At 47.0% G+C, this 20,381-nt stretch overlaps 1 protein-coding gene across 4 annotated transcripts in view; it reads right to left on the bottom strand.

The window, feature by feature from the left end:
* Positions 1 to 20,381, bottom strand: part of inpp5jb (inositol polyphosphate-5-phosphatase Jb) — an 87,521-nt gene that overhangs the window by 24,078 nt on the left and 43,062 nt on the right. For 3 of the 4 annotated variants that reach the window (XM_078554310.1, XM_078554309.1, XM_078554312.1), the window contains 3 exons: positions 10,464 to 10,572; positions 4,453 to 4,569; positions 271 to 446 (listed from right to left, as the gene is read on the bottom strand). In XM_078554310.1, the coding sequence (XP_078410436.1) occupies positions 271 to 446; positions 4,453 to 4,569; positions 10,464 to 10,572 (402 nt within the window). Of the gene's footprint in view, positions 1 to 270; positions 447 to 4,452; positions 4,570 to 10,463; positions 10,573 to 11,669; positions 13,235 to 20,381 lie in introns of those variants that run through there. The other variant, XM_078554311.1, reaches the window with a different exon arrangement.

Genomic DNA, 20,381 nt, shown 5'->3' on the forward strand with positions numbered 1-20,381 from the left:
GTTAACTGATTTCTTCTCCATCGATGCTGCCAGACCTGCTGAGTTTTTCCAGGTAATTCTGTTTTTGTTTTGGATTTCCAGCATCCGCAGTAGCTTTTAGCTTTTTGTTTTTATCACAGAAATATGCCATTTGGCCCAGTAAGTCAGTCCTTGTCTCCAACCCTGCTTAAAACTGCCTCTTCTATTAAAGTCTGCAGTGAATGCCCCCTACTCTCCTCCCAAAGGGCAATAGATAAAGGATTTATTATGAAGGGTAAAGTTGACACTTACTCATGGTCGAGGACCCCACTGGCAACAGGCCCGTTGAACTGCTGCAGCTGCAGGATGCTCTCAAAGTTGTCCATTCTCTGTTCAGAGTTTTCCATGTGAGCCGGCAAATGGCAGTTGAGGAAACAAATCATGTGACCACACAGAGAGAGTCTGGCACTGACCCCTCCCTTGTTCCCCTGTGACAATACAATGAACAATAAAGTTGGTCATTCACGTGGCCCTTGTGTCACTGCTGCCCCACTGCACAGGGCCATTCACTGAGTGTGGACAAATGGTCTGAAAATGATGGGACCTTCTTTTCCATCGGAAGTGCAGTGGGATGGAATTTCTGATCACTGATTGCTCAACATGCGGGCCCCATCCCAAATCAGAGGGTGACATTAGGGATAGGCAGCCAGAGGCCCCTAACAGGCTGAATATTAATCCTAATATAAATCTTACTATCTTCTGCCTTTCTGGTATAAGTGACCACCCCACCACCCTCCCCCCCACCCCCTCCACCAAGCTCAGATTGATAACCTTTGACCTCTGAAGTGTTTGGGGATTTCAGAAGATCCAGTATGGAACCAATGCCAGCTCTCAGCAAGTGTGGCTGCAATGGTCCTGCCATGTCATGTACTGCGGTAGAATTCCTGGGTCAACTGGGAACCTCCCTCAGACAGACCCCAAGAACTAGATACAGACTTAGAGGTGTGAGGGCAGAAGGAATACCCCACACTGTCCCCTTAACTGCCATTGCCAATGTTCTGTAAAATGGGGTTCCATCTCAAAATATGTTCCTATACAGTTGAACCAACCACCCACAGTGATCCACAGTGATGGACAGTGAGTCAGAGTGAGACGGACAGTGATCCACACAATGGAGGACATTGAGTCACAGAGCGATGGATAGTGAAAAATTGAATGATGCACAGTGAATGATGGAGTTATGGACAGTGAACTATAGAATGATGGGCAGTGATCCACACCGTGATGGACAGTGAACAATGGGGTGATGGACAGTGAACCACGGAGTGATGGACAGTGAACCACAGAGTGATGGATAGTGAACCATGGAATGATGGACAGTGATCCACACAGTGATGGACAGTGAACAATAAAGTGATGGACAGTGATCCATGGAGTGATGGACAGTGAACCACGGAGTGATGGGCAGTGTACCACAGAGTTATGGACAGTGAACCACAGAGTGATGGACAGTGAACCACAGAGTTATGGACAGTGAACCACAGAGTTATGGACAGTGAACCACAGTTATGGACAGTGAACCATGGAATGATGGACAGTGATCCACACAGTGATGGACAGTGAACAATAAAGTGATGGACAGTGAACAATGGAATGATGGACAGTGAACCACACAGTGATGGACAGTGAACCACGGAGTGATGGACAGTGAACCACGGAATGATGGACAGCGAACCACGGAATGATGGACAGCGAACCACGGAGTGATGGACAGCGATCCACGGAGTGATGGACAGTGAACCACAAAGTGATGGACAGTGAACAAAAGAGTGATGGACAGTGAACCATGGAATGATGGACAGTGAACCAAGTTGTGACGGACAGTGAACCACAGAGTGATGGACAGTGAACCATGGAGAGATGGACAGTGAACCCTGGAGTGACGGACAGTGAACCACAGAGTGACGGACAGTGAACCATGGAGAGATGGACAGTGAACCATGGAGAGATGGACAGTGAACCATGGAGTGATGGACAGTGAACCACACAGTGATGGACAGTGAACCACGGAGTGATGGACAGTGAACCACGGAATGATGGACAGCGAACCACGGAATGATGGACAGCGAACCACGGAGTGATGGACAGCGATCCACGGAGTGATGGACAGTGAACCACAAAGTGATGGACAGTGAACAAAAGAGTGATGGACAGTGAACCATGGAATGATGGACAGTGAACCAAGTTGTGACGGACAGTGAACCACAGAGTGATGGACAGTGAACCATGGAGAGATGGACAGTGAACCCTGGAGTGACGGACAGTGAACCACAGAGTGACGGACAGTGAACCATGGAGAGATGGACAGTGAACCATGGAGAGATGGACAGTGAACCATGGAGTGATGGACAGTGAACCATGGAGTGATGGACAGTGAACCATGGAGTGATGGACAGTGAACCACAGAGTGATGGACAGTGAACCACAGAGTAATTGACAGTGAACCACAGAGTAATTGACAGTGAACCAAGTTGTGACAGACAGTGAACCACAGAGTAATTGACAGTGAACCAAGTTGTGACAGACAGTGAACCACAGGGTAATGGACAGTGAACCAAGTTGTGACAGACAGTGAACCACAGAGTGATGGACAGTGAACCATGGAGTGATGGACAGTGAACCATGGAGTGATGGACAGTGAACCACAGAGTGATGGACAGTGAACCATGGAGTGATGGACAGTGAACCATGGAGAGATGGACAGTGAACCACGGAGAGATGGACAGTGAACCACGGAGAGATGGACAGTGAACCACGGAGAGATGGACAGTGAACCACAGAGTGATGGACAGTGAACCATGGAGGAATGGACAGTGAACCATGGAGAGATGGACAGTGAACCATGGAGAGATGGACAGTGAACCATGGAGGAATGGACAGTGAACCATGGAGTGATGGACAGTGAACCACAGGGTGATGGACAGTGAACCACAGAATTACAGACAGCGATCTACACAGTGATGGACAGTGAATCATTGAATGATGGGCAGAGAACCACAGAGTAATGGACAGTGAACCAAGTTGTGGCGGACAGTGAACCACAGAGTGATGGACAGTGAACCACAGAGTGATGGACAGTGAACCACAGTGTAACGGACAGTGAACCACAGTGTAACGGACAGTGAACCAAGTTGTGACGGACAGTGAACCACGGAATGATGGACAGTGAACCATTAGATGATGGACAGTGAACCATGAAGTGATGGACAGTGAACCATGGAGTGATGGACAGTGAGCCATGGAGTGATGGACAGTGAATCCCGCAGTGATGGACAGTAAGTCACAGAATGATAGACAGTCTGTCATGGAGTGAAGGGTAACATTTAACCTCTTGTACCAAGTCAATCTCAGAATAAAATTGAGGTCTACAAACACACACCTATATATACACTGTTGAACATGCGCAGCCACACCTGCTGTCTCCCTGTCACTTCCCTCTCAGCAAGGGCCGTGTAAACAGCACAATGTAATCAGTCTGCATCAGAGAATAGATTAATCATCTACAGACAGTAATTAGAGAATAGGTTCATGTTCATGGGCCCAGAATAATGAGCTGATTCTGATATCAAAGGACATTAGAACAATGTGGGCAGGATATGAATGAGCAGCACAATGAGCTGCACTAGAAAATGCTATGAATGGTTATATAACTGAGCTGGGGTAATTACAGAGCAGTAATCTCAATGAGAAGTTCTGAAGCAACCTTGAGTTGCTGCAATACCTTTAATCCCTGTCTGCACTAATTGCAAAATGAAAGTGGTTCTGATTTTTGTTGTGGTTTTATTTTTTTTACCAGGGGCCGGGATTATTTTCTGGGGAGTTGGTGGTGATGATTGGGGTTCATGCTGAAACCATGCACGAATAATGAGTGTGATGTAATCAAAACAGGTTTATTAGCTGATAAACAGCATTTGGTTACTCGTTAATAATAGATTCAGTACTAGTATTAAATTCCGTTTTTGAAAGCTTACCTCCCAGTTCAGTTGGTCAGTGTGCCCATATGTTACTGAGATATACTAGAAAGGTCAAGGCTTAATTACTAGCCTATGCTGACTTAATTGATGGTGATAGTGTTGGCCTCAGGACCAATTGGTTCTGTAGAGGTTAATAGTGGTCCTATTCTCCCCAGAAACCTCTTCCCCATATCAGCTGAAGGCGAGCTTGGCTGTGATACTCTCAGAGTAGAATTGCTTGCTCACCCTGAGTCAGGTTCAAGGTACTGAAAGAACGTTGACACCAGTGAAGCTGTATCTCAGCGCCCCCAGGGGCAAGAGGATAAATATGAGGCAGAGAGTGACTGTATAGGCTGATCATCACACCATCTTTGACCTGACTGCTCATTTTTAGAAGATGAGGTTTGTGATTTGCGGTGGGGAAAGATCAGATAATTCCTCCCAATCTAAGGTTGCTACCCGTCAGGACTTTGAGGCTTACCCAGTATCCACCAAGCCCGGTTCTGGTGCAGTCGGTTTGGATGTCCTGCAGGTTAGGAAGGAGATAGTACTTGGCAAACACTAGGAGCAGCTGCCCCTGCATCCTCTCAGAGGTCACCTAGACCAGGAAGACAGACTGTCACTGCCTTTAAACACAGATATATCTACTCAATATTACATTACAAAACACACAATGTCTTCTGTTTAACATAGAGATATTACCTAAGCTACTTCATAGCTGAGTGATCCAGACAGAAACGGAAAGTGTAGCTGGTGAAATGAATCATTTTCAAGGAAGGTCTAAAAGGAGGTGGGGAGGTGCAGGAGTTTAGGGAAGAAATTCGAGGCTGTGGGGCCTAGGCGGCAGAAGGCAAAGCTGTCAGTGGTGGGGGAAGACAGAGAGATCAAGAGAGCAGAGTCAGTGATACAGAGAGCGGAGGTCACAGAGGTAGGGAGTACCATTTCTGTTGAGCTGAAGTTTACAAAGGGTCAAGGATAGCAGGTTGGTAAGGTGAGGATTGGAGTCTGAAGATGGAAAGGGGCACAGATGAAGGATGAGGTTTCAGCACCAGGTGACCATAGGCAGGACCAGAATCAGGAGATGTTACAGAGGTAATTTTTGTGATGGAGGGAATATGTAGGTCAGAAATTCAGCTTCGCTTTGATCAGGACACTGAAGTTGTGAAAAGTCTGACTCAGCCTGAGACAATAGACAAGGAGAAGGATGGAATCAGTGGTAAGAGTAAGGAGTTTATGTGGGAGCCCAAGACAATGGTTATCAATTTTACCAATTTTTAACTGGAGAATACTAAAGCTCACCAAACACTAATGGCGGAACCGTCTGGTCCGGTGGGCATCAGGCGTAATGGTGGCGGCAGGAGGGACGATTCAGCGCGAGGGCAGAAACCAGTTTCACCGAAAGCACAGCGGGATCATCCACGGTGCCCGCCATGGGGGAATGCAAATCCTGCTGGAGGCTGTCATGAACCCGATTTGCATCCCGGTAATGGGATGCAAAGTAAGGCCCAACCAGAATCGTCCCCCCACCACGCCCGACTTACCGTTATGCCGGCGGGAAAACACGCCAGGCCAGAACACGTCTGGACAACTGTGATGTGCAGAAGTCGGGACTTACCACCGGGGCCTTGCTCAGCTCACGGGCTTTGGAGGAGAAGAAGATGCTGGAGCCCTACAGCTACTGGACGCGGGAGGAACACATGCATCGAATGCTGGATGGATTCTCATAGGCATGGCTCTGCCGCAAAGCAGCTCACGGAAGGTGGGAGGTCTCCGTTGATGCTTAAGGTCTGCTTCGGAACATCACAGTCTTGGCCCTGGGCTGCTACAGATGTTTGGCGAGGGGGGAGAGGGAGGTCCAGCTGTGAGTGGGAGAGGAAGGTCTAGGTTTGAGTGGAAGAGGAAGGTGTACCAGGGCGGGATGAGGCTGGGAGTGGGGGAACGAAAGTCTCGGGGTGGGTGGGTGGGTGGGTGGGTGGGGGAGGTTGGCAGGGGGGAGGAGGGACTACATGGGGGACGAGAGTGTAACAGGGGAGAATGCAGCAAGCGGGGAGGTAGGTGTATGAGGGGAGGAAGGTGTAAGGGAGGGAGTTCAGAGAGGAGATGGTGTCTTGGGGGAGGAGGGAGTTTGGAGTGGTGGGGGGGATGATGTTCAGGGGGGCAGAAGGGAGTAAGTGGGGGGAGATGTCCAGATGAACGTGCAAGGGAGGGGTCTGTGGAGTCAATGGCTGCCCCCTGGAGACAGTACTGAGGGTATGTGCGGTAGGAGGGAATGGTGAGTATGAGAGTGGGCAGAGGGAGCCAGTGGGGTGGGAGGGTGCGTCGGTAGCGTTGAAGGGACGTCGAGGGTGGTTGGTGGGGACTCGGAGGCAGACACGGACCCTGAGGGTGGGAAGGAGGAAGTCAATGTGGATAGGGGTGGGATTCTCAGGAAGGTAGGGAACGTACACGTTCACCTGGACATCCTGGAAAGACAAGGGTTCGGGTTGGCAGGTGACAGTGGGGAGGTGGAAGGTGATGCCAGGGGGGCCGACAGAGATGGGGGAAAGGACATGGGTGACTGGGGGAGGGGAAAGGACAGGGGAGCTGACAATGTACTTGACCACGACCATGATTATCGAAATCAAAAGTGAGTGGAGTCTTGTGTCGGATGGGCAGAGGTGCTGCGTGGGAGTGTGATCAGTGGGTGGGCGGAGATACAGGTCAGCTCAGATGGACAACTGAAAGAGAACCCCAGCAGGCAGCATTGAAAATGCTCAGGACAGTGAGATGGGTGTGATGGAGGAAGGATTCGCGTGCGTGGGAGAGTGCGCTTACATGAGACTCCGACAGGCCCTGTCACACACATACTTCTCCCTCCAGAATCACCTGTGGTCTGGCTGTGTGCAGCTGAACTGCTGGTGGTGGGGAGTGGGATGCAGTGGGAGAACTTGCGAAACCTGTCAATGAAGCTGAAAGACAACATTACATATTATTCAGTGAAAGTGGGTATATTTTCAGATTATAAAGTGACAAAATGTGTTCACCCATGCAACCACCTGCGATCAGAATTTCATAACTTTTCTAGGCCTAACACTTTTTCTGGCTGCTGCCCTGGTATCTGCAGCAGGGGTAGAGACAGCCTGTGCAATGGTTGGCCCTGTTCTCTCTGATGACATCGGCCTGCGTCCTCTGGAGAGCTGAGGCCTTGAGGCCTGGCTTACTCTGGCTGTCCTCCTGTGGGTCTCTGCTCCCTCTGGTGACAGAGGATGAGGTTGAGAGTTGTCACAGGAAAAGGGGACTTGGAGGGAATGGACAGCCTCTGAGATTCCTGAGTGGGTGACCCAGGGGTGTCCACCTGCCGCTCCTTCTCCCTTCGGGTGCCTGAGGGCCCCAGCCTGGCTCCTTGAGGGGAAGGAACACCCTCAGGGACATTGAGGTGCCCTGTTTCCCTCTCGTGTTGCCACTGCAGGAACTCGCCCATGGCTACTGCAATGGCGTGCAGGCCTGCGCACATCTCCCATTCTGTTGGACCAGGGTGTCTATGGCATCCGGCATCCTTCCCATGGAGACCTCCATACGTGCACATATGGGCACCACTTCTTCAGGGAGCAGGCAGATGCACTCCTCTGACTCGCGTGCCTCTCTGTTGAGTGCTTCCAACAGTTCTGTGATGTTCCTCCGCCTTCTGCTGACTCTCCAGGATGAGCTGGAAGGCCAAATTCAGACTCGGACCTCACAGATGCCTCTTCCCCAGCAGTCCTCCGAGTGCCGGGGAGCTCGGCTGAACCTGCCCCCTCCTGCTGCAGGCATGTGTCCATGTGGTGACCACCAGATTGTGAACCCGAGCCTGCTCTAGATCTAGGTGCCATCGAGGTGTATCGGTGCTGGTGGAGGGTGCGGGTAAGTGCTCTGACATGTCGTCCAGGCTGCTTATTTCCAGTTCTTCAATGGAGGAGGTGTCCTTTTGGTTGGAGGTGAGGACTTGGATGGAGCTGAGGGACTGGCTGGCTGAGGGTGTCGGTCGCTTGGCAGAGCTCCCTGTGAACTAAAGTAGAGATGAGTAGTGCATGGCAGCACAGTCAAAAGCAGGAGAGAGAGCACTCAGATTTGCATTGAGGGAGGGATGATGCGCTGCAGGATTCTCATGTGGGCGTTCACTGTTGACCTCACTGTTGCCGCAGGCACAGTCCACGTCCTCACCAGTCAGCACAATGGAACGCTCCTCAAAGTGAGTGAGGGGACTAATGTGGGCCACTCCACCCCCAGCCTGGGACCTCTCTCTGCTATTGTGAGCCAGCTTCTTCTGCACGAAAACAAGTGGAGAGAGTGTGAGCAAGAGACATGGCACTGCATGGAATGTTTGTGTGGTGAGCGGAGCTATGGATGGGATGAGGACGCGAGCTCCAGAGGATATGAGCCTGATGGAGACGTGAGGGTGCATGTGAGAGTTAGTGGTGCTTTCCCTTGAGGTGTGAGATCCCTGTGGATGTGTGATGGGTTTGAGTGTGTGAGTTGAGAGTGATGAGTTGGTTGACTTACTCTGGCAGAACTGATGAAAGTATTCGTCCCTTTCCTGCACTGGATGGCTGACCTCCTCTGTGCTCTGGTGGCACTGACCACCTCTACCACCACCTTCCAGGCCAGATTGGTGACTCTGGTGGACCTCCTGTGGCCAAGCGGGGGTAGAGGACATCTCAGCGGCCTTCCTGCATCCAGCAGGCGCCCGGAGAGGCGTCACTAAATTTGGGGCCGCTATCTTCTTTGCTTTTGGGGTCATCTCTTGCCTGGAGCAGTCCTGGTCTGAAGACCTGAAGTGGGCTGCGCTCTGTGCACTTTAAATATGGCGCCCAGAGTGAGAAGCGCTGAGGCCATGACATGGCGGGAAAATCAGCGATCTGGAATGTTTCCCATGAATGCATTGATAATGAGGTTGGGAATGCGCCGGGAATGAGACGATATGGTGTGAAAACCCGCCATTGCAGCCAGCAAATAAAACAACATTTTTCACACCCATTATCACACTTAGTGCAAATCTGGGACAATTCCGCCCTAGATGTCGGACAAGCAGTCTGACAGGTGTTACAATCCTGACAGAGACTGATAACTTTTAGAAAGATATTTGAATTTCCAGTGACTGACTGGAAAGATCCCATGACAGGATTTCAAGTTTTAAGACTTTTACTGTGACAAACAAACCAGAAGCAACAATGGCTAAACACTACTTCATCAGTAGGCAACTTATACCTGAAACTACAGAAAAGTTTCCCCATTTAGTTTTTAAAACAACTGAAAATCCTCTCCACAGTTATACTTTACTCTGTCTCTTAAATGACACTTCCTTCTCCAAGAACCAGTCCAAAGCTATTTTCAGCTCCTGCTTTTCCAGCCAGATAACTTCTAGTCCCTGAACTGACTTGTACAGTGAGGGTTACGCCGAAGATTCCTCCCTTCAGCCAAAGCTAGGCGAATTTTCCAGCCCCGTTTACATTCTCACAAACTTAATCTCTTCAATCCAAGTGTGAGCTCCCACATGCATTTTGCATACTGAACAATAGAGACTGGCTGCCTCGATGCGTTCACTTTCTCTCACTCAGATTCTTGCAGACTGACCATGTCTGTGAGGTTCAGGAATATCTTAGGAAAACCCTCTAAGCCGACACTACAATGGCTTGCCAGGTACTCTTCCTTCCTAAAGCCCATCCCCTTGGCAACGTGAATCACGAGTATCCAAGTAATAGTGCTAAATAGCTATCCTAAGAACCCCCAACTCCATTCTATCCTGGAATTAAATAGACAGTTTCAAGTGTGACTGATTATAAAATATGACATTACTAACACCTCCCTATGACACTTGGAGACTAACAGCCTATCCACCATCAGCGCAGCTGCTCTAGTCATTGTTTACAGGTCTGAACGTCTTACACTTTCTTCCCAGTAAATCAATCTGGGCCACGCTGTCCCCATAGCAACAAAGCCACCTAGGCTTGTTGTCAAGCAGGATTCGGAGCAGGTCACATGACACACTCCACTGCTCAATTTTACCTTAAATTAAACAGACAGTACCAAAACATAGCAAACTTATAAACTTCTTATTTGTAACACAGGACAGAAGGTGCAGCAAGTAAAGAGCTTTGTGTTTCAGTATTTACAGGTAAGGTAGTGTAATGGATATATTACTAGATTACTAATATAGAGGTTTAGGCTAAGAGCCCAGAGATAATGATTTCAAATTGAACCATGGCAGTCTGAAAATTTGAATTCAGTTTGGATGAAATCTTGAATACAAAGTTGGTCAGTGATCACGAAGCTACTGGATTGTCAACAATCCCCAAATGGTTCACTAATATCCTATAGGGAAGGAAATCTGTCTCCCTTACCCAGTCTGGCCATACACGTGACTCCAGTCCCAAACTGCCCTCTGGTAGCCTCGGGTGATGGGCAATAAATGTCAAGCTTGTCAACAATGTCCACATCTAAAGGGAATGATCAGGGCTTATATCCTTATAAACTTACCAGCACATAACCAAAAGGGCTAAGTGTGTCCATAAAGAGCTCACTCCATTGGTCAGTGAAGATGGCATCCTTCAGTCTTTTATTTATCATTGAGTTCACTTCCTGCAAACTTCAAACACAAAAAGATTGTTACAGAGTTTTTTCAAAGGAGTTAATTGCTTTCCCAATTCTCTATCTTCCTCTCCTGAAAGTGGTCCCTCTGCTACAGTGTATAGGTAATCTCAGCCTTCTGCTACCTCTTACTGCTGACTTTTCTCCACATGTGGGTTGTTTGATTTTGGATGGACATTATTTGTGCCTCCCTAACGTCCACTCAGCCAGGAACAGGAAGTCAAATCAGCCAGAGTACCCCACCTTAATCACTATCCGTGACTCTTGCTGGAAAATGTGAATGTTGGATGAGACAGGAATAGGCTGGTTTGGGATTCTACTCCTCACCTATACGGTTGCTAGCTCTGTCTCTCTTGATCAGGCAGACACAGGCGGAGAAGGCATCAGGACAGTGGAAGGAGAAAAGAAGAATCCAAAATTTTAGAGACCAACTTTTTGACACTCCTGGATGAACAGTAACAAAGGAGGCAAAAGCTTTTGGTATCCATGGCAAGATCGAAGAAAAGTGTCTCACATGCCACATGCAGAGAGAAAGCACGAGCACTGAATGTCAGCTCTCTCAACCTCTCGGGTGAAGGCAGGCAAGATAACAGACAGGCCACTGTCCCCCTTCTATCGGTACCCTGGAAACTATCACACTGTTCACTTTCTAAAATGAATAGCCATAGAAACAACCTTTCAGCCTGCGCCCAGTTCAGAGGTTTACTCACACTGTACTGGACAATATCTGTTGTCAACTTCCCTAACAGGAATTACTTGCATGGAGGAGCTGAAAAACCTTTTTTCCACAGTAATGGGGTGTCACCAAGAGATCCATTACATCTGCCAACAGGATCCCCTAGGAGAGATCCCTCAAATGCCAGGCTTCAACTAATTTTGAGAATCTTGTTACAGGGGCCACTTGCACATAATGGCAATAAAAAGTAGGGTTCCAGAGGAGGCTTACAGGAGATTGGAGAGCTGACTCCCTATGAGGACAGGCTAGTAGGCTAGTGGAGAGACTCTAGCTATGGGACTTGATCGGATTGGAGGAATAGAGCAGACCCAATCAATTGCCAAGGCATCTTTGTGAAGCAGTAGATAATCAGAATCTACCTCAAGGGGTTCTCCTCAAATATTCTTAGTTTGTGTCATCCTATCTGCAGATCCATCACAGCGACAAGGAAGCAAAGGATGATGGTGAGGAAGAGAATGATGCTGACAATACCATGCAACAGACTCTGGAGTAAGACACAGCTCTAGGTTTCACCCTCAATGTCACTCTCACGCACCCTCACAAATACTTCCAACAAGAAAAAGGGGAAAAAAAGAGTTGTAATTAAATAGTACCATTCATGACCTCAGAACGTGCCAAAGCAGTTTATAACCAATGAAATAGTTTTGAAATGTAAACACTGTTATAATGTAGGAAATGCAGCAGCCATTTTGCACACAGCAAGCTCCAACAAACCACAATGTGGTAATGAGCTGGATTTTTTTTTAGGTGTTGCTTGAGGTATAAATATTGGCAGAACACCGGGAGAACTCTCCACCTGAAAGAGCAGATGGGCCTTGTTTAACAACTAACCTCCACTGTGCAGCACTCCCTCAATCTTATACTCAGGGAAAAATGAGATTCACAAAGCATGAGTAGGGGTGGATCTTCTATCTCTCCAACAAAGTATAGTGATTGGCATTTTAAAATAATTAGCAACAAAAAAAAAAATCCAGGGGGAGATGAGGAGAAGGATTTTTACTCAGAAAGTTGTTAGGATCTGGAATGGACTGCCTGAAAGAGTGCCAGAAGCAGTCAGTAATAAATTTCAGAAGAGAAGTGGATATGTACTTAAATAGAAACATGAGCAGGTTACAGGAAAAGAACAGGGGAGAGGGACTAATTGAATAGCTCTTTCAAAGAGCTGGGACAGGTGTGATGGGCCGAATGGCCATCTTCTGATCTGTATGATTTCATGATTTCCAAACATAATGCTAACGAAGCCATAGGCCAGGATTTTCCATGCCCACCGACGTCGGGTGTGTGCAGTGGCATGAGCGGACAATATGGTAAGAAGGCCGAAAATCGGTTTCATGACGTTGCCAAGCCAGTTTGCGATCGTCCGCTCCGCCCGCCGATGGCAGGCTGCATTTCCCACCATCGGATGTCGGGACCTCATTGTGATACAACAGCATATCATGATAAGGCTGGACTCACCATCCCCCCCCCTCCACCCAGCTGGATCATTCGCCCACATTGGCTGGAAAACACGCCACCGTGTTTCACAACAGCACATAAGCGACATGCACTTGGCTGGTTGCACTTCGCTTGGGACTTTAAGGTTTGTTTGCCCACCTTGCTTCGGTCAGCACTCGCAGTCATCAGCACCAGGCTTCACAGACAGCACCACCTCATTTTTAGAGGGGCTCACGGGTAGGTCTCTACTTACCAGTTCAGCCATATGTGGGTGGCTTTTCAATGGCTGCAGGGCAGGGTCTTGATGGGGGAAGGGGGAGAAGTGGCCTCAGGCAAGGGAAGAGGCTGCAGGACTAGAGCTGTACTGGAGAAGGAGGTTATCCCAGGGTGTCTGTGGGGACACATGTTGATCTGTGAAAGAGGCCTCAAGATGGTGAGGGTTGAGGAGGCAGTCTCCAGAGGAGATGACGCCAGATGGACAGGCGAGGGTGTGTGTGTGAGAATGGGTGGTGATGTCCCTTGAGCTGGCAGTGAGTGAGATGCCAGTGAACGTGTGATGGGCTTGAGTGTGTGAGTTTAGAGTGATGAGATGGTTGCCTTACCCTGGCTGCACATATGAGATCATTCATCCTCTATCTGCATTGGATGGCCAGACTCTTCTGTGCAGCATTGGCACTGACCACCACTGCCACCGCCTGCCATGCTGGATTTCCGATGCCGCCGCTCGTTCTGCGGCCAGAGTGGGGGTAGAGGACATCACGGCGGGCCTCCATGGTGTCCAAATGGCATTCTAGTGACACCTCATTAAACCTGGGGGCTGCAGTCTTTTTGCCTCTTGTGGACATCCTCCCTGCAGTAGTCGTGGGCTGGAAACACTGAGATGTGTGCGCGTGGCTGGACTTTAAATATGGCTCCTGGCGTGATGAAGCAGCGAGGTGATGGCGGGCGGGTGAATGAGAGCCCGCCCAGCAAGGAAACGATGTGTTTCCCGGGAATGCATGAATAATGTGGCGGATTTGGGGCGATGCAGCATGAAAACCTTCCATCGCGTCCGGCGGGTAAAGTGTCATTTTACCTGCCCGCTACCACACTTAGTGCAAATCTGGGATGAATCTGCCCATAATTATTGTGTGTCTGCAGGTGACAGGTACAAGATGTGCTGCCAGGGTGGATGTTGTAAAAAAGAAAAACCCTTTGCTTCCTTCTCAGAATCTTTCCTTTCGCTCCCCGCCAACAACAAAGGATTGGAAATATGTTGCAGAGGGGCACCACTGGTTAAGCAGGTGGCATCAAACAACAAGCTCTTAACCTCCGCCAATCCACTCTGCTCCAGGAGTGAAGATGTGGTTATCGATGGAGAGTAGGTAATATGTGGCATTGTGCTGTTGTCACATGCCTTGTGGTGATCAGCCAAAGGGACCACAGGCAGAGTTTTGTCATCTGCCTGCACTAGCAGCAACAGGAGTACATCATAGAGGAAACTGAGCCTCTATGCCTTTCACCAGAAAGTAAATATCCCAAGAGTAAACAGTACGGACTGGGAACATCTAGATTATGATATTTGGATAATATTCAAGTTACAAATATGTCAGCAATATTCTACTGTTTCGTTTGGACCAGGACCAAGCCTCCATTCCAGTATCACTCCAACTGAAATGCCTCTGGTGTCATGTTGTATTCAGTCCAAGTGTGCAGCAGCAGTTTTTAACGTAATTTAAATGTGCACAAACCAAACATCAGAAAGTGCATAAAAATCAGAAGTGGTAAATCAACCTCTGCGTGAAAACAGTTTGCTGGGGTCTGAAAATAACAGTGGCGGGATCTGTTGGCATCAGACACAGTCAGAAATACCTCAAAGAACCATGAGTAACCAGTGAATTCTATTCTTGACATTCCTTTAAATAAAACAAAAACAGAAAATGCTGGAAACACTCAGCAGCTCAGTCAGCATCTGTACAGACAACAGACCAGTTAACACTTCAAGTGTGAATATTTTGTCTGATCAGCTTAGATGAAGGGCTCATCCCCGAAACAATAACTTAAGCGTTCTTCACACCGACTGAGTGTTTCCAGCACTTTCATGTTTTTGTTTTAGATTTACTGCTTTACTGCATCTGCTTTTTGCTTAATCATTTTTTGAAACAAACATCCTTCCCTTTCTCTCCTGAAGACACTGACTGACGCCACTCTTGCCTCTGAGCCTGTGGGTAATGTGTTCAAACCCTACTTCAGGACTTGAGCACATATTTAGGTTGACATTCTAGGACAATACCGCATTGGCAGAGGTTCCGCCTTCAAATGAGATGTTAAATCTGTGTAAGTGGATGTTAAAGGTTCCTTGGCACTACTTGAAGGAAAGTAGGGAATTTTCCTGATGTCATTAGCCAACATTCTTCCCTGAACCAGCACCATAAAAAATATTGACTGGTAGGGCCATATTGCTGAGTGCTTTGTTTGATGACACAAACACAGTGACTGCACTTCAAAGCAATTCCTTACAGGGCCAATTCTGCACTCCCAGTGGGAAGCAAGTTGCAGGAGATATTGACACATCGCCTATGATTTTCCATTATTAAAATGAATCGATGGAACATTGCAACTTGTTTTCATACAATAGGTCTACTGATCCAAGGCCTTGTCCTGCACCTGTGAAGTATGGCAGCAGGTTGGTAACCAGAAAACATAGATTTAAGATAATTGACAAACAAACCAGAGATGACATAAGCAGATTTTTTTATGCAATGAGTTGCTCTGATCTAGAATTCATTGCCTGAAAAGTGGTGGAAGCAGAGTCAATAGCAACTATTGGTGAGGACAGTTTCAGGCTCAGATGAGGTGTTGCCCAGGACATTATAATTAATGGATGTAATGCTGGAACTGTATAAGACGCTGGTTAGGCTACAGCTGGAATTTCGTGTACAGTTCTGGTCACCACATTACAAGAAGGACACAACTGTTCTGGAGAGAGTACAGAGGAGATTTACAAGAATGTTACCAGGGCTTGAAAATTGCAGCTATGAGGAAAGATTGGAAAGGCTAGAGTTGTTTTTCTTAGAACAGAGGAGGCTGAGGGGTAACCTAGTTGAGGTGTAATAATTTATGAGGGATCTAGATAGGATAGACAGGAAAGACCTATTTCCCCTAGCTGAGGGGTTAATTACCAGGGGGCATAGATTTAAGGTGATTGGTAGAAGGATTAGAGGGAACATGAGGAAAAACTTTTTCACCCAGAGGGTGTTGGGCATCTGGAATTCTCTGCCTAAATTGGTGGCTGAGGCTGAAACATTCAACTCATTTAAAAGGTGTCCAGATCTGTACCTGAAGTGCTGTAACCTGCAAGGCTATGGACCAGGCGCTGGAAAGTGAGATTAAAAATGAGCAGCTAGTTTCTTTTTTTCTGTTTTTGGCCAGCGAGGACATGATGGGGTGAATGGCCTCTTTCTGCACCATAACTTTTCTGTGGTTCTATGGTTCTAATTAACCTCAGTGTCTTTGGGCTATGGAGGATGGATCAGCCACGATTCTTTACCAAGTTACCCCTGAAGAAAAGTGCATGTGTGAGGACAGGATTAGCACATTTCTGAGACTGACACTCACTGCAAAGAAGAATGGACAAAGTAATAGAATGGGAGATGAAGGGCAAGAGTTGAGGACAGATGTAAAATGTAAGATGTCACCCAACAAGGAGTCAGCACCTTTAGAGAAGAACAACAAACCTTCAGAAAACAATCGGAAACTAAATGCAGTTGATGTTGAAATTTTAGCCAACTGATTTTGTGTTATAAACAGAAATGATACTTCACTTGTACCCATATTAAAGGCTTAAACTGAGATGATTGGCACAAAGGCATTTCCTTTTCACGTCCACATTCTTTGATAACATTTGGTACAAGAATCATTGATGCATATTTATTAGCAACAGGACGTAACTTTCTGAAAATCCTCAACACTAAAAATGCATATTCAGATGTTGAGAGATTAAAGAACCTCAATGACAGTACAACTTGAATCAAATTGTTTGGAACTGACATCTTCACTGTCATTTTCAGCCAGTATTTAATTGAATTTTCTAAAATTCTAAAATCTGTCTGCTGATCCTTGCACAAGTGACAAACAGAGTTTAAAGCAACTCGCTGTTTGTGCAAAGCCCAGAGCTGAATTTATTTTGAAATTGGTTGCTGTTGGTTGGCTATTTGTCGATTTTAACCAGCTGCATTGCCCACGTTCCAATGTTTGTAACACACTTGTCCCTAGGCCAGAAGGTCAGGGGCCTAAGCACAATCCACGCTGGCACAATAGTACAGTATGGAAAGGACTGCATTTGTCTATGAGATGTCAATTTTCACTTGGAATCAATGCTCCAAAGGCACCTATAGTGCTATTCAAACAAGAGCAGAAAACACTTCTGGTGGACAAGCAAAAATTCCCCCTTCATCTAACATCAGCAAAAAAAACCTGATTAACTAATTAAAAGCAAAACACTGCGGATGCTGGAAATCCGAAACAAAAACAAAAATACCTGGAAAAGCTCAGCAGGTCTGACAGCATCAGCGGAGAGGAACATAGCCGACGCCTCGAGTCCGAGGGAACGGTTCTGGTGGGGAGTCATGCGGACTTGGGGCATTGGCTGAGTTCCTCTCCACAGATGCTGTCGGACTTGCTGAGTTTTTCCACGTATTTCTGATGAACTAGTCATTCACCTCATTGTCCTTTGTAGAATCTATGTGCAAAATGACTGACACGTGTCTACAAAACAGTCACTGCTCTACAGAGTCATTCATTCTATGTGAAGCATTTTGAAATGTTTACGAGAGTTTTGATAAAGCTTGTGGGGTACAGGATCACTTAATTATCATGAACTTTTGACTCTTAGGCATGAGCTAAGATGGTGAAAACTAAATTTTCTAATATATTTGCAGTTTACATCAAATGATTAGAAGCAGATACAAAGGTAAAATACTGCAAAAGCTGAAATGTAAACTAAAAACAGAAGATACTGGAAATACTCAGCAGGTCAGGCAGCATCCGTGGAGAGAAACAGATTAACCCGTTTCTGGTTAATGATCTTTCAACAGAACTGGAAAAAGTTAGAGGTGTGGCAGGTTTTAAGCAAGAATAAGGGCAAGGAAAGACAAGAAGGGATGAAAGAACACAAGGGAAGGTCTAGAATAGGATGGAATGCAGGAGCAATTAAGTGGCAAATGGGGCGATGGTGCAAGGCAAAAGCAGATGGTGGTAGTAAAGAAAGAAAAGATGCGTCTAGAGGAGGTGTAAATGGGAAAAACATAATCATTTCCAACAGCTACCTTCTGAAAAATGGGAGCAGTGATTATGATCCGAAATTTCTCAACTCAGTGCTGAGTACAGAAAGTTGTAAAGTACCTAATCGAAAGAGGTGCTGTTCCTTGAGTTTCTGTTGAGCTTCATTAGAACATTGTAGGAGGCCGAGAGGGTCAGTTTGGGAGCAGTGGGGAGAATTAAGAAGATAGGGCACCAGAGGTTCGGGGTCACTTGTAGATTGAATGGAGGCATTGTGTAAAGTGATCACACAATCCGTGTTTGGCCTCCCCAGTGAAGAGCATCGTGAGCAGTGAATACAGTATATTAAATTGAAGAAACTACAAACAAATTGGCGTTTCACCTGGAAGGAGTGTTTGGGGCCCTGAGCAGTGAAGGCCAGTGTTGCATCGACTGTGCTTGCATGAGAAGGTGTGAGGGAAGGGTAAGGGTGATTGAAGAATGGACCAGGGTGTAACGGAAGGAATGGTCTTTTTGGAATGCTGAAAGGGGAGTCGGGGGGGAGATGTGTTTGGTGGTGACACCACGTTGGGGGTGGTGGAAATGGTGGGGGATGATTCATTGAATGTGGGGGCTGGTGAGGTGGAAGGTGAGGATAAGGGGAACTCTACTGTCCTTCTGGGTAAAAGCTGAAGTGTAGAAAATAGAATGGAACTGTAACCAAGGTAGCTGTTGGCAGGCTTATTGTAGATATTGTCTGTTCCCAGAAATGGAGATAGAGGAATTGAGGAAGGGAAGAGTCGGACATGGACCATGTGTAGGCGAGGGAACAAAGTTGATGGAAATTTCCAGTTTTGGGCAGGAGCAGGAAACGGCATCAATATTGTCATCAATGTACCTAGAAGGAGGTGACAGAGGGGACCCGAGTAGATGTTCCACGCATCCCATGAGGAAGTAGGCATAGCTAAGATCCATACTGGTTCCTATAGCAACACTTTTTATTTGGGGGGGTTAGTGGAGTCAAAGGAGAAGCTATTCAATTGAAGAACAGATTCAGCCAGGCAGAGAAAGAGGTTATGGGCTGGTTAGGCCTCTGTTCAAGGAAGAAGTAGATTTTGCACCAACATAAATGGGGGATGCAATTTCCACTTAATTTTGCAATAAAGCCTATCTGCAGGTGTTAATTTGGACCCGCGCAAAGAATATGTTAACAGCAGCAGTGGAAATTTGTGTGTGAATCGAGTGATAGCTCGTGGGGAATGCCACAATAACAACAGTGCAAATCTCAAGAGGCATCAGGATTTATTGACATCCTTTACTAATGCTGAAAGGGGGAAAGAGTACCGAGTGACAGGGAAAATTGAAAAGAAAGGAAACCAAAGTTCTGATATGAGCCTTCAGAGAAGTGATGAAGCAGCCCCATATCTGCTAAGTCAGAGCTTTTGAAGACAGCTTCCCCACCACTGCTGCCTAGTAGGTGCATCAATGCTTGCAGGAAATGCTTGGCAAGATCTTAGTGGACGCAGCGAATCTACACAACCTAGAGAGCAGCAGTCACTAAACAGTGATCAGGAACAAAAACGTGGCAGGAATGTCACCCCCTCGCCACTCCCCACTCTCAGTGCTGGGACATATTGTAGAAACTATTGCTGCAACTCGGATGAGCTAATTCCGCAAAGGAATGGGTTTCAATGGGTCCTTCTTTTCTCCATGATTTGGTACAAAGAAATAGCAGAGTGAGTCACTATGATGGCTGATTTTCGTGCATTAGAACCATAGAAAAGTTACAGCACAGAAAGAGGCCATTCGGCCCATCTTGTCCATGCCAGCCCAAGGGCACCCAGGTGCCCTTTCTAATCCCACCTTCCTGCATCCGGCCCATAGCCCTGCAGCTTACAGCACTTTAGGTACAGATCTAGGTACTTTTTAAAGAGTTTAGAGTTTCTGCCTCTACCACCAACTTGGGCAGCGAATTCCAGACACCCACTACCCTCTGCATAAAAAAGTTCTTCCTCATGTCCCCCCTACACCTTCTGCCACTTATCTTGATTTTATGTCCCCTGGTTCTAGAATTCTCCACCAAGGGAAACAATTTTATCCTGTCCAATATCTATTCCCCTCATAATTTTGTACACCTCAATCAAGTCGCCTCTCAACCTTCTTTGTTCTCAGGAAAATAACCCCAACCTATCCAATCTCTCCTCATAGCTACAGTTTTCTAACCCTGGCAACATTCTTGTAAACCTCCTCTGCACTCTATCCAGAGCTATTACGTCCTTCCTGTAATGTGGTGACTGCACACAGTACTCCAGTTGTGGCCTCACCAGTGTTTTATACAATTCCAACATTATATCCTTACTTTTATATTCTATACCTCTGCCAGTGAAGGAGAGCATTCC

This window comes from Cetorhinus maximus, chromosome 12 (genome assembly GCF_964194155.1).
Source record: "Cetorhinus maximus chromosome 12, sCetMax3.hap1.1, whole genome shotgun sequence".
NCBI classification, from domain to species: domain Eukaryota; kingdom Metazoa; phylum Chordata; class Chondrichthyes; order Lamniformes; family Cetorhinidae; genus Cetorhinus; species Cetorhinus maximus.